At 45.4% G+C, this 14,825-nt stretch overlaps 2 protein-coding genes across 9 annotated transcripts in view; both read right to left on the minus strand.

Moving 5' to 3' along the window:
- LOC114861890 (protein unc-13 homolog B-like) overlaps positions 1 to 10,870 on the minus strand; it is a 57,777-nt gene extending 46,907 nt beyond the window's left edge. For 4 of the 8 annotated variants that reach the window (XM_055511152.1, XM_055511150.1, XM_055511151.1 and 1 more), the window contains exon 1: positions 1 to 10,870. In XM_055511152.1, coding sequence (XP_055367127.1) covers positions 1 to 10,652 — 10,652 coding nt within the window. In that variant the 5' untranslated portion in view covers positions 10,653 to 10,870. The other 4 variants (XM_055511153.1, XM_055511154.1, XM_055511155.1 and 1 more) reach the window with 4 other exon arrangements.
- LOC121202498 (protein piccolo-like) overlaps positions 10,655 to 14,825 on the minus strand; it is a 21,455-nt gene continuing 17,284 nt past the window's right edge. Inside the window, exons 10-11 of the mRNA XM_055512017.1 lie at positions 10,818 to 14,721; positions 10,655 to 10,771 (exon numbers count right to left, since the gene is read on the minus strand). Of these exons, the coding sequence (XP_055367992.1) occupies positions 10,655 to 10,771; positions 10,818 to 14,721 (4,021 nt within the window). The remainder of the gene's footprint in view (positions 10,772 to 10,817; positions 14,722 to 14,825) is intronic.

Here is a 14,825-nt window from a genome sequence, read left to right on the forward strand (position 1 = left end):
CTTATAGCAGCTTCCTGTGTCAGCAGGTCCTTTAGTTGCTCTGTATCCGCGTGCACCGTCATGGTGGGTGCGTCAGCTTCACTCTGCTCTACCTCACATGGTGTGATCTTTACCAAGGGTTTATCCAGACCTTCTGCAAAAGAATCGGGCTGAGAGGGGAGGCCGGACTGCAGGGACTGTGCCAAGGTTTCACAGCTCCCTGTTTTTGAACTTTCTGTTGGCCCTTCCCCATCACTGACATCTGCACTTTCAGTCTCTCCAGATCCTGGAGAAAGTTTCTCCAACTCTGTCTCACAACATTCATCTGTGGGCTTCTGACTTTGACTTTGAGCTGTTTCTACTGGAGATGTGGCTTGATGTTTGGGAGAATCTGAATTTCCAAACACTGAACCAAGTTTCATGCCAAACAAAGATGAAGCAGATGGAGCTCCTTCATTTTCAGGTTTGTCATCCTGGAAAATGCCAGCTGAAAGTGCTTTAAAACCAGAGAAGAGGCCACTGTCTGCTTGTTGTGCCTGCTGTGCCTTTGCCCCTGTGGAGAAAAGTCCTCCAAAGGGTGACGTGCCATCAGTAGCTACAGACATGAAGCCAAATTTCGGGGCAGTCAGATCAGGTATTTCAAACACACCTTGGGTTTCAGGAACTGAAGGCTCATTTTTGTCAGACATTTCAGAAGCTGGTTCCTCCAAATGCTCAGTATGCTCATCATTTCTGGCTCCTTCTTTAGGACCTTCGTCTGTCTTGTCCATTCGCTCGGCCTCCTCCACTAACCCTTTTTCAGGAACCTCCTGATCATCACTGGCTTTGACATGTTCATCCATAGATTGAGATGTTCGATCTGTGCCCAACTTTTCAGTGCTCTCAGTAACTGAAGGTTCTGCTTGTTTTAACTCTGGGTCAGTCTGTTGAGTCTCCCCAGATTTTGTTGTCTCAGAGGCCTTGAATATACCAAAGAGGTCATTGGTAAGCGACTCTGTACCAATGCTGCTTGAAAGACCAAAGAATGAGCTTTTCTGTTGCTGTTGTTGTTGTGGCTGACGAGGAGCAGATGACCCAAAAAGAGAACCAGATGCACTTGAAAAGAATCCACCAACATTTGGTGTTTTGCTTGGGGCACTAGGGGTAGAAAACATAGACATAAAGCCAGAGAATGGAGCTGTATCTGGGGGCTTCTGGGGTGCTGGCTGTCTTGGTCCAGCCATTCTTGGTCCTCCCAGCCTTGGTCCAGCCATTCTTGGCCCCCCCATCCTTGGTCCAGCTATTCTTGGCCCCCCCATCCTTGGTCCAGCCATTCTTTCTCCTAGGGCACCTGGTACCCTAACCATGCCCGGCATGCGTTGTGGCTGTGGTGGCGGACTTGCAGGTCCCACCGACAAACCTTTCAGAGGATCCACAGTTGGAGGTTGTATGATGTCAGGTGGGTTGGTACGTACTATTGCTGAGGCCACTGTAACAGATTTATCACTATGAGGTTTCTCTAATACAGACACAGGTTCTGTACTAGCATTTTCTGTTTCCAGTTGTGCTTCATCTGGTTCCTTAATAGTGCTATATGATATAGGTTTCAAATCTTCAAGTATAGATTTTTCAAATTCTGAAACTGAACCCATTAAACATTCTGTGAGTGGTTTCTCTGGCACTGTATCAACAGCAGTTGCCCCGTCAGTAGATTTTTCCACATCCTGCATTTCTACATGTTCAACAAATTTCAAAGAATCCCTATTTAAACTTTCTACATCTTCACCTGCACTTTGTTCCTCGCCAGCAGATTTTAAAGGCTCTCCAATTAATTGTCCTACATCTGCCACTGCTGTCTGGTCTTCTTCAGCAACTGCAAAAGGTTCCTTGGTTGAGTCTTCTTTGTTTTTAATTGTTTGTTTTTTACGAACTTGCAAAGACTCCTCAGTAAAATTGTCCACATCTGTTTGTTTGGCATTAGCTTCCTCACTTAGTATTTCTACTTCTGGAGCTGTTGTTTGGATGTCCTTAGCAACTTCTAAAGGCTCCTCAGTAGATTTTTCCACATCTGTAACCGTTTCTATTTTCAGTGGCTCTGGAGCTGATGTGTCTCCTTTAGCAGCAGCTTTCAATTCTTCTTCTGCTTCAACTTCTGATGTTGTGGTCGTATCAACTGCTTCTTCCGATGGGTTTACAGTGACTGATTCATCACCTGTGTTCCTGAATTCAATTCCTGTTTTCGACTCAAAAACTTTCTCAGAATCCAATATATTTTTTACGTCTAACCGCCCCTCACTTACTAGTTTGTGAGCTTGCTCATCCATTACTATCATCTGTTTCTCTGGTACATTAGTGGTCATGTCTGGTGTGTCTGTGATTGAAGCTTCAATAGCTGCAGAGGGACCTTCATCACTGAAAGGTTCCTTTTGAACTGTGGCTACTTGCACTGAGGTTTTTTCTGTCTCTGGTGACAACTCTGTTGGAGCAACATTTTCAGTAGATGCATCTTGACCATCCTGATCTGCCTGCTGTACATCTAGCATTGCTTTAACTGGTAACTCCGCAATTGACTCAGAAGGCAAAGTTTCATTGGCCTCCACAGAGTGATCCTTGATTTCTCTAGAAAAATCTCCTGTGTGTGGCGGTTTCACTTGTTCCAAAGCACTCGCCTCCTCCATAAGATCTGTGTTTTTAAGCTCTGTTTTGGTTTCCTCCAAGAAAGAGTTTCCAAATAGGCCAAACACAGTTTTGGATTTGTTTTCATCAGAGGCTCCACCAAAAGAAAAAACTGATGAAACTTTGAAAATACCATCAGATTCAGGTGGCTTGGAAACTGCAGGATGTGCTTCTGATGTTTGTTGGTTTTGTCCCCCAAACACAGAAAAAAGTCCTTTTCCTGAGGGCTCTGAGGATTTTGGTGCTTGTGGTGTAACTGTTGGTGGTGGTGTAGACATTGTAGTTTGGGGCTGAGAACCCAAACCTCCAAACTTGGAGAACAAACCTGACGCAGATGTGGTCTTCTGTGATGTGGTACCTGGGAGGATTCCACCAAAGATAGAAGATCCAGTGGCAGGTCCTCTAGGTGTGGCAGTACCAGCAGGATAACCTCGTGGACTGGCTGGTTGTTGAGTTACAGATGCACCAAACATAGAAAATAGGCCTTTGCCTGAAGATTCTTTAGGTGGGGGACCTCTGGGTCCACTTCCAACAGCTTGATCACGAGGGCCAGGTGGGGGTTGAGTGTTAGATCCTCCAAACACAGAGAATAATCCTTCTTGTGGGCTTGACGATGGTTCTTTAGAACCAGATGAGGATGGAGGATTTGACCCACCAAACATTGAAAGCAAACCCGCACCAGGACTGTCTTTGGTAGACGAGCCAGGAAGAATGCCTCCGAGTATCGACAGTCCAGTTTGGGAAGATGTCTTTTGTGTGGTGGCACTGGGGCCACTAAACATAGAGAATAAGCCTTTTCCTGGTTGCTCATGAGTCTGTTCAGCCTCAGCCTGATCAACCTTGGCAACTAAAATATCTTCCTTGGAGGCTGTGGTTTCCTCTGTGGGAGGCTTAACAGGGGCTGGTTGAGGGGATCTTTCTGTTTTGTCATCAAGCTGTGGGAGTCCTTCAGAGGATTTTACATCTGATGATGATGCTCCTTTTAATGACAACTTATCAACAGACTGAGCGTCATTAGGCAAAACAACATCTGAAGATGCGATTTTGTTGGCCAAAACCTCCAGGACTCCAGGAACTTCTGGTTCTTCCAAATTTGTGATTGCACCTTGGTCGACCTGGTCACTAGTAGGTTCAACTAGTTTGTGTTGTGTTGTGTCAGTAGAAGACACCTCAAGTGTTTTTTTACAAACCTCAGGGGTTTCTGCTTTTACTTCAGATTGTGAATGTACAGCTGCTATGGTTGTGCTTTCCTTCAATGACATCTGCTGTGAGTCATGTCCATCCATGTTTGAACCATCAGCTGTAGTCACTGACATGTCTAGTGTTTTAAAGACTGCCTCTACACTAATGATTTGTTTCATCCCAGCATCTTCAGTTATATTGGTGTGAGCAATAAGATCATCAGGTAAAGCTTCCTTACAGTCTGCTGTGATTACATCAATGGGAGGGGGACATACAGAGGCACCATCCTCTGAAAGTTCAGATGCAATACACTCTTCTTGTGTTTGTTCAGTTGTGTCTTCCTCTGGTGAACTTGCTGCTGAGACAAAAATATGAGGCAGTCTAACGTAGGGTTTTTGATCACCTTGATCTGCCTCTGGAGGCGCCTCTGAGCAGTTAATCCCAATGTAGATTGATTTCGGGTGACTAATTTGGTTCAATGACATTTGAGCCTCATTAAGTTCAGTGTTGACTGGTTTTATGGGCCAGCCTTGTCTGGTTTCCTCTAGAATTTCCTGCTGTGGCATCTCTGATTTTGACAGAGCCATGTCACTTGTAGTACCCTCTTTAGTAACTGTTTCGGATGTGCACCCTATATAAGATTTAGGAGGGAGCCATTCTTTACTTTGTGTCTCCTTTGCCAGACCTGAATTAAGAATGGTCTCTGATTGTTCATAGTCTTGAGAAATTGATGAAGATGTGAAAGAAGTTGAAATGCCAGTGGAAGGAGTGGTCACATGTGGCAGGACTGGAGATGCTTGAGGGCTCACATCCTTTAAAACTGATTCCGTGGCCAGTGGTGGGGCTGTAGCCAACTGTGTCTGCATACTAGGTAAGGAAGCATCTATTCCTCTTCCAGCTGTTACAGTAGAAAAGCTAGGTAATGATTTGTTTTGCACAGTTGAAGATTTAAGCACCTCAGTATCTCCACAAGGTAATTTAGAAACAGAGTTGTCTCGGTGTCGAAGGATTGCTGGTGTAGGAGAACTTGATACAGGCATGTGTGGGCTTGAATCATTCATCTGATTTATTTTACTGGCAGGACTCACTTGAGTAGTTCCTTTCTCAATAACTGCAATGGCAGGACTCAGAGATGGACTAATTTGCATCCTGTCGTCTATAGACCTAGACGCAATCTGAGTATGATGGGATATAACGTCAACTGGTTTTGCACTGGCTGAGGACTGTGAATCCAAACCACTGAACAATGAAATCAAACCCTTTACAGATTTGGACACTGATGGTGCTGAAGATATTACTGGGGTTTCCACTATAAAGTCCTGGTCAGAGAAACGCTTTGTTGCCTGTGTTCCAGGCAGCGTGTTGTGTTTTGTGCTGGGCTGTGATATCAGTGCCTCATAGGGTGGCGCTGATGCAGGGATGTGCTTCACAGTGACAGGGCTTTGATGTGGATCAGGCTGTCCACTTAGTTGAGGAGTCTTGTTTGTGTAGTAATCCGTTACTGCGCTGGTTTTCACAGTCTGTGTCTGCAGACGTTGTGGAGAAGGATCAGTTCTGTGTTCACCATAAGACTGAGAGACAGAAACATTGTGTGTGTTAGTATCAAGCTCCTTCATTGGGAAAGTGAGCAGTGGCTGTGCGATATTTGTTATTGAGCCACATTCTAATGCACTTTCCTCAATGCTCCCATAGCTTTCCACTGTTGGCTGCTTGATAAGGATTTTGGGTCTAGGAGGCTTTTCATTCTGGATAACAGTATATTGTCTTTGTAAATTTATGGGCTTTGCCTGAGACCCCACAATGGATGAATTCCATTCTGTTGCCACATCGTGCTCCTGGTTTTGCCTTTGTGAGACTAAATGATGTGTATGCAACAGAGTTGTGTTTAGAACATTATCAGAGCTTTTGAGTCCAGCATGTACATTACTGACCCACTGATATGAACTGTTTACGAAAGTACTGTCCTGCATAGCCTGTGAAGCAAAGGTCTGATGCTGTATCTGAAGAGGCCTCAAGCAGGAAGCCCATGTATGCGGCACAGACTTCAGTCCTCCTCCAGACAAGATGCTGTCAGTTTGGATGGCACCATCTAAACTGTTCTTGTATTGACTTGATTGGAGAGTTTGTGGAATTGGTGCATCTTCTCTGATCTCCACTGAAGTTGGTGGTGGTATATACCGCTGCTGCCAGAAAAGACTAGAGTGAGATGGACAAGGCACGTAGGGAGAAGAAAGGTCTTTGGCATCTTGATGAGTTCTAACTGTGTCTTGGTTCTGAAGATCCACAGATAGATCAACTATACCAGCTAATGTTTTCTTTTCGAACGGTTTTCCACACTGCCTTCTTTCAGAAATTTCCTTCTTTACCTTAGTATTAATGAAATTCATAGCTTGGCCGTCTTTTGATTCAGTGTAATGACTTGGGATGTTGGTCAGGTTTAGGTTGTCTTTTTCAGAGAAGTCCACTGGCTTATTTATCTGGTGTGTGTCTTTGTAGATGGTCTCATTGTAATGGCAGGTAGATACATGGTTGTGCGGTGTCTCTGTAGTGTTGACTCCCATGAAGACTCGTCGTGGTTGTTCATGCACAGATTGCTCCACTATCAGTGGTACACCAACTGAACCATTTCTTGTTGCAATGCCTTTATTTTTAACCAATGGAACAACTTCATTTGCAGAAATATTAGAGGCTTCTTCAGAATATCTTTCTTGTGGCTTTGGAGACATATCTAGGAAGCTTTTGATGGTGTTAGCAGGTGCTGATGCTCTTTGATTTAGTTCCTGAGATTTCATATGCACAAACATTTGTTGCATTTGCTCCTGGGATGCTGCCACTATTTGTTGCCTTTTAGGTTGTTCTTGGAAGGTCTGTGTCATCACAATTAGTGGAATACCAACAGAATCTACTTGGGAACACAGAGAACTCAATGGCCTTGTACTCACCAGCGATACTGGAATTGAGTAGTTTGGCACAGCGTCTAAGCTAATTGCTTTTGTTGACATATCTAATGTGCCTTTAATAGAGTTTGCTGGAGCTGTAGACAGTATTTCCATTCGTGTAAAGGATCTCTGACGAGTTTCAAAGGCTGATGAAGATAAATGATCTAACTGAGTAAAGACGCCAGGTTTGCTCTGTTGAAACTGTTGATGTGGAAATGAGTTTGTGTAACACTGACTGTTATTCTCAGACGGTTGCTGAGCATGTGCAGGGGAGCTGATGTGATCGTCACAGAGAGGTGCTTGAGCAGGGATGTCAACAACCAGTGGTAGCCCGACCGAATGCTTGCGTGCCAGTTCACGGGCACTTGGTTTACCCCTGGTTAGAGGTATCGCTTCAGTCTGAGTAACACTTCCTGCTACTTCTGGAACCGCCTCTTTTGATTTAGCAGAACATTTAGTCGACATGTCCAGTGCAGCCTTAACTGTATGGGCCGGTGCCATGACCTCCTGTTGTGGTTTACACATTTCCAGGGATTCAGAGGAGTGACCTAACAGAGGGGCCTGTCGTGGCAACATTACCCTCCCACCACCAGATGATGGTTCTTCTTTACCCTGATTACCCATGATAGGGTGATCATGATCTGGGGAATCTCCTCTAAATGACAAGTCAATGGAATCGTGATCATTAGAACTTGCTTCCTCAGATATTAATAGCTTTCTCTTCGTTAATGGCAGCAACCCACAGGTGGGGTCCTTCGGCAGTACAACGTCTTGCTGAGGCTGCTGGCTTGTTGCCTTGGAAGACATGTTTAGCGTAGCTTGAACCGTGTTTGCTGGCGCTGTCTCCTGATGCTGAGCCTTTGCACTATACTGAGGGGAAGGAGATGTAAAGAACTGTCTTCTACTGTCCACAGGAATCTGTTTTCCTAAACAAGCTGTAGCTACTGGGGAGCATTGATGCATGTGCCGTCCTCTTCCCTGTGGCTCCTCAGGACTTACTAGAGACAACACTTGAGTAGGTTGCATTGTTGCATTTTGCTTAAGACCTCCATCGTGACTGGAAAAATGAGCTACTGAGGTGCTCGGTGTGGTTGACATCATTCTTGTATGGACAGAACCTGTTGATAATCTTCCAGATAACACAGAGGGTTTGACTGAAGTAGTGGCTACAGCCTGTGAACTAGAAAACACTCTGTCCACTTTGCTGTGTTGATCCTCTGGTCTATAGCTGGTATGAGACACTGTTTTCAGAACAGACACTTCTTTGCTTCCTGGTGCTCGACCAATAATAGGACATTCGAAATGAGGCATTTCAACTTCATCCTCCTCAATCTCTTTAGTAAGATCTACCACAAGTGTTGTCTTAGCAGTTAAGTCCACATTTTGATCCATCTGCTGTTTCTCTTTTAAGCGTTTCAACTTGTACTTTGTAAAGTCAACAACTTCATCTCCTTGTGCAGCTTCTTTGTTGGCGTCTGTTTCATCTTTTTCTTTGATAATCTTGTTTTGATGAATTGAAACAGAAAAATCTATGACTTTGTTGACTACTTGAGAGCCAAAGGTATAATTCCTTTTGTAAAGATGAGCGTCATTGTGTGTAACAGAGGCGTCATTCAGTATATGTAACTGTGGTGTAGATCTTTGACTTGATTCTTCCGCCTGCTTTTGAGGCACAGTGGGTGTGTGGTTTAACACAATAGTATTGCTGACTTTGCCAATATCACATGCAGTGGCACTTGTTTGTTGTAATCCTTTGGGTTCACCTGCCTGAGACGGCTGTCTTGCAAGTCTGGGTTTGTGTGAGGGAATAGTGGTAAACTGGGTGGGGGGCACATTCCCAGCAGTACTTGGCTGTGCTGAAAGATTGGATGCGCTGTCCTCCTTCCTAAGAGTTGGCGGAGTAGGCAGTTTCCTTCCAACAGCTATTTTTGAAGGTGATGGAATCTCGGGTGAATTTTTTGTAGTCGCCATAACTTTGTTAGGCAGTGGTGGTGATTTTGCTGGTGCTGATGATGATAATGATGTTCCAGTTGTCTCAGTGTTGCCTGGGATGGGCGTAACCTTCGATCTTAGTCCTGGCTGACCTGCAGCTGAATCATCTACATGTGAAACCCTGATTTCAGGAATTGAAGAACATCTTTTTGTAGGGATCTGTGTTGAGAAGTGTCGTGAAGCAGGTGCTGATGGTTGTGCAAGTACCTCCTCTGGAGCCCTATTCTTCCAGTAGGGGCCTCCATGCCCGCCTCTTAGTGACAGCAAAGTAAGATCAGCTGCTTCTACTGGCTCCTCTTCACTGCTATGAGGATTCTGTATGGATTCTACCTTTATCTTTTTAAGCTTGTATGTAGTAAAGTCTACAGGCTGCTCTGCCTGAGAAGCTAGAGATTCTTGGAACATTTGAGAGAAGCTTTCCAGATTCATATTCATTATTCTTTCACCCTTTCTAAGGGCAAACGTTAGGTCCATGGGTGCGTCTAAATGCGCCCACGTCTGTTGCTGGCCTGGGATGCAGACGCCTTTATGTTCGTTGCAAAGAGGGATTTTGAAACCACACAGTGTGACTTTGTCTTTCTCCTTTTGTTTTAGAATGTTAGCAATATTTTCAGTAATATTTCCTAGAGCTTGTACGTCCTCGGGTCTGGCACAGGCGTAGAGGTGTCTGCCCTCTCTGTCAGTTAAAAGGGAATAGATGTAATCCTCATCTGTATAGACATAATATCCACAGTCTCCAGCCTCAGCTGGCCACCACAAGCCCTGATCCAGAAGTGAAAGCCACTGTTGATACCACTCGGAATCGCCAAAGAACATGTCATCATCTACGCCTCCCATAGCTCCAGCAGACCAACTTAAATCCATAGCGCATCTTGTTAAATCCATAGGCCCCTTCTTTGTGGCAAGTCGTTTTAAAAACTCAGTTGCTGATTTCAAAGTGAATTCAGAATCTTTTAATTCACTACTAACCCCACACTTCTCTATCATTTTGCTGAATTCATGTGTTCCGCCCTCTGTAAGTGACTGACATCTACTTAACCGTGGCTTTGGTTTTTCCATGGACAGATTTAACACATGACACCCAACAATCCACGGTTTTCTGTGTCTCTCAAGTTCATTTAAACGCTCACAGCTACTCCAGGCTTTCTTTTTTCTGCAACTCATGTCAAACAAAACAAAATCTTCATCTGGTTCAAGAAAGCGATTTTTGCTTTCAAAAAGTTGGGCAACAGGATCTTTCCAAGGATGTGAGGGTACATTAAAATGACTGATATCCATTTCCTTGGGATTTAAACATTTATGATAGTCCCATTGAGTTCCTCTATCCGTAGGCGCTCTATGCTCTTGGTGTGGAGGATACTGTGCAGGAGCTTGAGTGTCGAGGGCTTCAGCGAGGGCGTAATCATTAAGTTGCTGCCACAGAAGAGCTTCTATTAGACATTGATGCTCATAGAGCTCTGGTTCTATAACACCATACTCTGTGAAGTTGAATAAAAGATCCTTGTATCCATATTCACCTTCTGTCCCATATAAGAGACGTTGGATTTCCTCAAGATAACGCTGGGTTGGAGAAATCGTAGGTTCTCTCCAACTCTGAGCCTGCAAAGGTTCTTTAATGGAATCGACCACTGCTGCAGCGAAAGGGACATCCTTCTTATCTTCACTTCCACTTCCAGCATTATAAGTGTTACTAACACTAGGGCCGGATTTGAAAATACTGGATAACAAACCAGTTGATGTGCTACTTGTGCTAATTTTGGGTTCTTCTGTTCCAAGCTGAGGGGTTGACGGCTGCTGTGCTTTTGATGACTGATCTTCCGAAACACTAAAAAGTCCTGAAAGGAAACCTTTGTGAGCTGGAGGTTTTAATTCCTTGTCTGCCTCCACTTCTTGAGACGAATGCATCTCTACAGGTTTGGTTCTCTGAATCTGTGGGCGTGCCTGTGCTGCACGTGGGTGCTGTTGATGCTGTGGTGCTGGAATCTTTTCCTGCTCAGCAGGTGATGGTGACTGTTCCGCAGTACCTGATAATTTGTTTAACAGGCCTGAGAATAATCCCCCTGATTCAACCTGGCCTGGACTTTGTCCAGCAGATGTTTGAGCTGTCTGAGGAGGCTGTGACAGCTGCTGTTCTTCTGGTTCAGAACGTTTTAGAATTCCTGGCTCTTGACTTGTGGTTTGCTGAGAATTTGCTATTTTGCCAGGCTGCTGCTGTTGCTGATGTGATGTTTGACCAAACAGACCAGATAAGAACCCTCCGTGCTGGCTGGATTGAGACGATGGTTGGTTTCCTGACTGACCAGGTCCACTGGACTTATTGCTCTGCTGGGATCCAGTCTGCGTGGTGGTGTGGACTGTTGTATTATCAGCAGATGCTAACTTGTTAAAAAGCCCTGGCAATAGGCCGCCGTGCTGTGGCTCTGACACAGAGGTTGCAGGCTGTGGAGGTATCTGGTTTTGCCTCCGCAGGGGCTGTCTGTTACTTTGATTCTGATTTGGATGACTGACAGGTGACTGCTGCTGTGTTGGTTGAGTAGGACCTGATGAGAACAACCCAGAAAGGAAACCACCCTGTTGACTAGGCTGTTGCTGCTCTGGTTGAGTCCCCACTGCAGACTGAGGGGATCCTGCATCAGTTATTTTGTTTAATAACCCCGAGAGCATCCCTCCAGGACCACTGGGGGGCTGTTGAGGGGGAACTGGGTTTTGTTGTTTTAGGTTTTGTTTCATGCATTGCTGCTGATTATGTTGTTGTCCACTGTGTTTCTGGTTTTGTGACACCTGAGCTGAATTTACAGGAGCAGAGTCTTGGCTGCCAAGTCCAAAAAGGCCTGAGAAGAAGCCACCTTGTTGAGGTGCTTGCTGCACCGGTCTTTGGTTAACGCCTTGAACCCCAGCCTCTGGTTGCTGCTGAGATGAACTAGGATCCACAATCTTGTTAAAAAGCCCTGACAACATGTTGCTTGGTTGCTGATTGGATTGTGTAGCCAAAGATGCGTTTGGAGGCTGTGTTGTGGTTTCTGTGCGTTTCAACAACCCCTCAAACAACCCGCTGGGCTGAGGTGTTACTCTCGCCCTTGGAGGGACCTTTTCTGTTCTTTTCTGCTGTTCTGGTTGATCTAATGCTGTGTGTTGTTTAAATTCTTGGTCGGGTTGGGCTTTGTCAAGAGGAGGCGCTTCTGTTGAACCAAATTTAATAAATCCTGACAATATTCCTGCAGACTGAGCAGAGGCAGTAGGTCTTTGGCTCTGGGTTTTTTCTAGAGCTTCATGTTCCACTGTGTGATCAGTTGAATCCAGGTGTGCCTGAGAACCAGTTACCGTGTCTGAGGCTTTTTTAAATAGCCCAGATAAAAATCCTCCAGAACCTTGTTGGTTAGCAGGTTGTCCTGGTGTTTGAGATTGATCTGGCAAAGCTGAGGCTGGCTGACCGGCACAACCCGAGTAATTATGCTGTTGACTGGTGGACTGACTTTGCTCTTCCTCATTTCTTTTGCCCAAAGATGAAACGTCTGTTGATCCTATTTTTAACAATCCAGATAGAATTCCATGAGACTGCAGTTTTGCTCTGGCTTGCTCTGCAAGGCTGGGTAGATTTCGGCTTTTTATTGTGGCATCTGCTTCAGGCTGAACGGAGTCTAACTGGTTCTGGGGATGCATTATTTGTTCCTTGGGTAGTTCTGTTCTCTGGACCCCGCTCTCTGGGGTGTCAGGTAGCATTTCTTCAATGTGTGGCTCCGTTTGCCCACTAGGTTTTGTTAGCGTCACAGTGGGGGGCATTTTTGGTTTTGTGGGTTGCTTAGCATCTTCATTTGGGGCTGCTTTAAACAGGTTTGAAAACCAACCAGTTTCTGGGTTTCCTTTTGGTACACTTTCAAGAAGTACAGCGCGACTTGGAGAGGGAGTTCTTGAAGGAGTGGGAGATGGAGTTTTTGGTGGAACACTGGCATCTTCACCAGAAGCAAACTTCAGAAAGCCAGAAAGCACATTTCCCTCTGCTTTTATTTGAGTTGGCGATGAAGTTTCAGAGGATAAAAAAGGGATTTTGAGTTTGTTTCCTAAAAACGACTCCTCTGCGGGCTTAGTGTCAGTATGAGTTTCAGGAGATGTTATGAGGTTAGAGAGAGATTTCCTAAAGGGACTGAAGAATCCGGTTTCTTCTGAGATGCTTTCAGGTTTTGATTCAGATGCTGGACTTCTTTTCTGTTGAACATCAGGTAACTCACCAGATGAGTCTGTCTCAGGAAGAAGCTCTACTGACCCACTTCCTGTTTCAGGCAAGAGCTCAACCGATCCACTTCCTGCTTCTGACATAAGATCGACTGATTCACCTGATGCTGGTCTCATGTCATCAGATAACTGCTGGTCTGGTTGTATGTGGTCCCTGTTGGGACTACTGCTTATGTTCATCAGTTCTTGTTGTGATTCATTGCTTGCAGCAGACACACTTCTTTCTTCTGACGGCTGAGGAGATGGATCTCTAGATGATGGTGCACTGGAAAACAGTCTCAAAGGACTTAACCTTCCTAGCATGGAGTCAAACCCCGACATGTGCTGGTTAGTTGTGGGCGCAGAGGCTTGTGTCTCTGTGTCAGCATGGGTTGACGTTTGATTATGTTCAGCCTGAGGACTGGGCTCCGAGGGCAGAAAAAGAGACTGAAGGAAAAACTTTTTCTCTGTTGTATGCTCCTGAGATGCCGGAGGAACTATGGCAACTGGAGGAGAAGTACCACCGGTTTTAGGAATAAAGGAAAGTAGCTTAGAAATGCTGGACTCTGGTTGGGGCGATGGCTGAGGGGTTGGAGGATCGGCTGCAGTGTTACCAGAGCCTTCTGTGTGTTCAGCACTTACTTTAGGGATAAAGGAAAGCAGTTTGGACATCCCAGAGTCTGCCTGTGGGGGCTGGGATGGCGGAATGGTGCCAGAGGCTTCTACCTCAGACGTAGACTTTGATCCTGTTATGGTACTGAATAAAGAACTCATTGCGTTCTTTACTCCAGCTATGCCCTGTTCAACAGCACTGTCCTCCTTCACCTCCGCTTTCACTACCTTGCTAGTCTGATCCCTGGATTCAGGCTGCACAGGTTTAGCATTAGTCGGTAGAGGTGGGAGTTTTCTTCTAACTGGTTTGGGCAACGATTCATAGCTTTTAATCTCCTCCTCTTTTACAGCCAGGTATTCAGAAACAGAGAGGACCAAGCTCCTGAGTTCTTCCATTGGGTCTATGTATTCCTCACTTGGTTCCTCTAGAGGAGACAGCAACGGATCTCCGTCATGACCTTGTCTCCCGTTGGCTGAATAGGTTTGTCTTTCAAAAGGTGACATGCACCTCCCAGGGTCATAGTAACTTTCATACACATAACTGGTGTCTCCTTCAGTGAATGCCAGCTCATCTAGTTCCTCCTCAGATCCAAAGGAATACTGCATCTCATCAGAGCCAACTGAACCGTAGCTGCCCCAAGTCCGTGTGGCCTCTTCCAGAGCAGCCTCCTCCTCACAAAAAGCTGCATAGTTCTCAAGTGTGTCCTCTAAGGCGGTTTTGGCCCAAAGTCTGGTCTTGTAAAGCAGATCTTCTCTGTCTGTCTGCTGTCGTAGCTGTTTGACAGAGGGAATAATGTCAATTTCAGGAGGAGATGTTTCATCCTCGAAGCTGCCGGCCTCCTTATAAACCAATCGTACTTCTCCACTGCTAAAGCTCGGCCCCTGTATGTGTCGCCTGTCATTCGCATCCTCTGTATCCTCAGGGGAAAGCATATCGCATTCCACTGTTTGATAGAATCTGCTGCCTTTGGACTCACAGGGGCTGTCACTAATCCGATAGATGATGCTTTTATCTTCATCCTCCCACATTTTCTGCTCAGTGTCCAAGTAGTCGTCCAGGACACCTGAGTCAGGCACTTTGTATTTACTCTCCCAGTCCTCGGCGCCCATACCCGAGTCAACAGGGATTATGCGAACTCTGCCCTTACTGTTTCTAGCACCACAATAAAAGGTGCCATTCAGGAAGCAGTGGAACATGATGCAAAAAAAAAGAGAAATTAAGCATCAGACAGCAGCTCATGCAAATAAAGTGAACAT

The sequence above is a fragment of the Betta splendens genome, chromosome 9 (assembly GCF_900634795.4).
Source record: "Betta splendens chromosome 9, fBetSpl5.4, whole genome shotgun sequence".
NCBI lineage: Eukaryota > Metazoa > Chordata > Actinopteri > Anabantiformes > Osphronemidae > Betta > Betta splendens.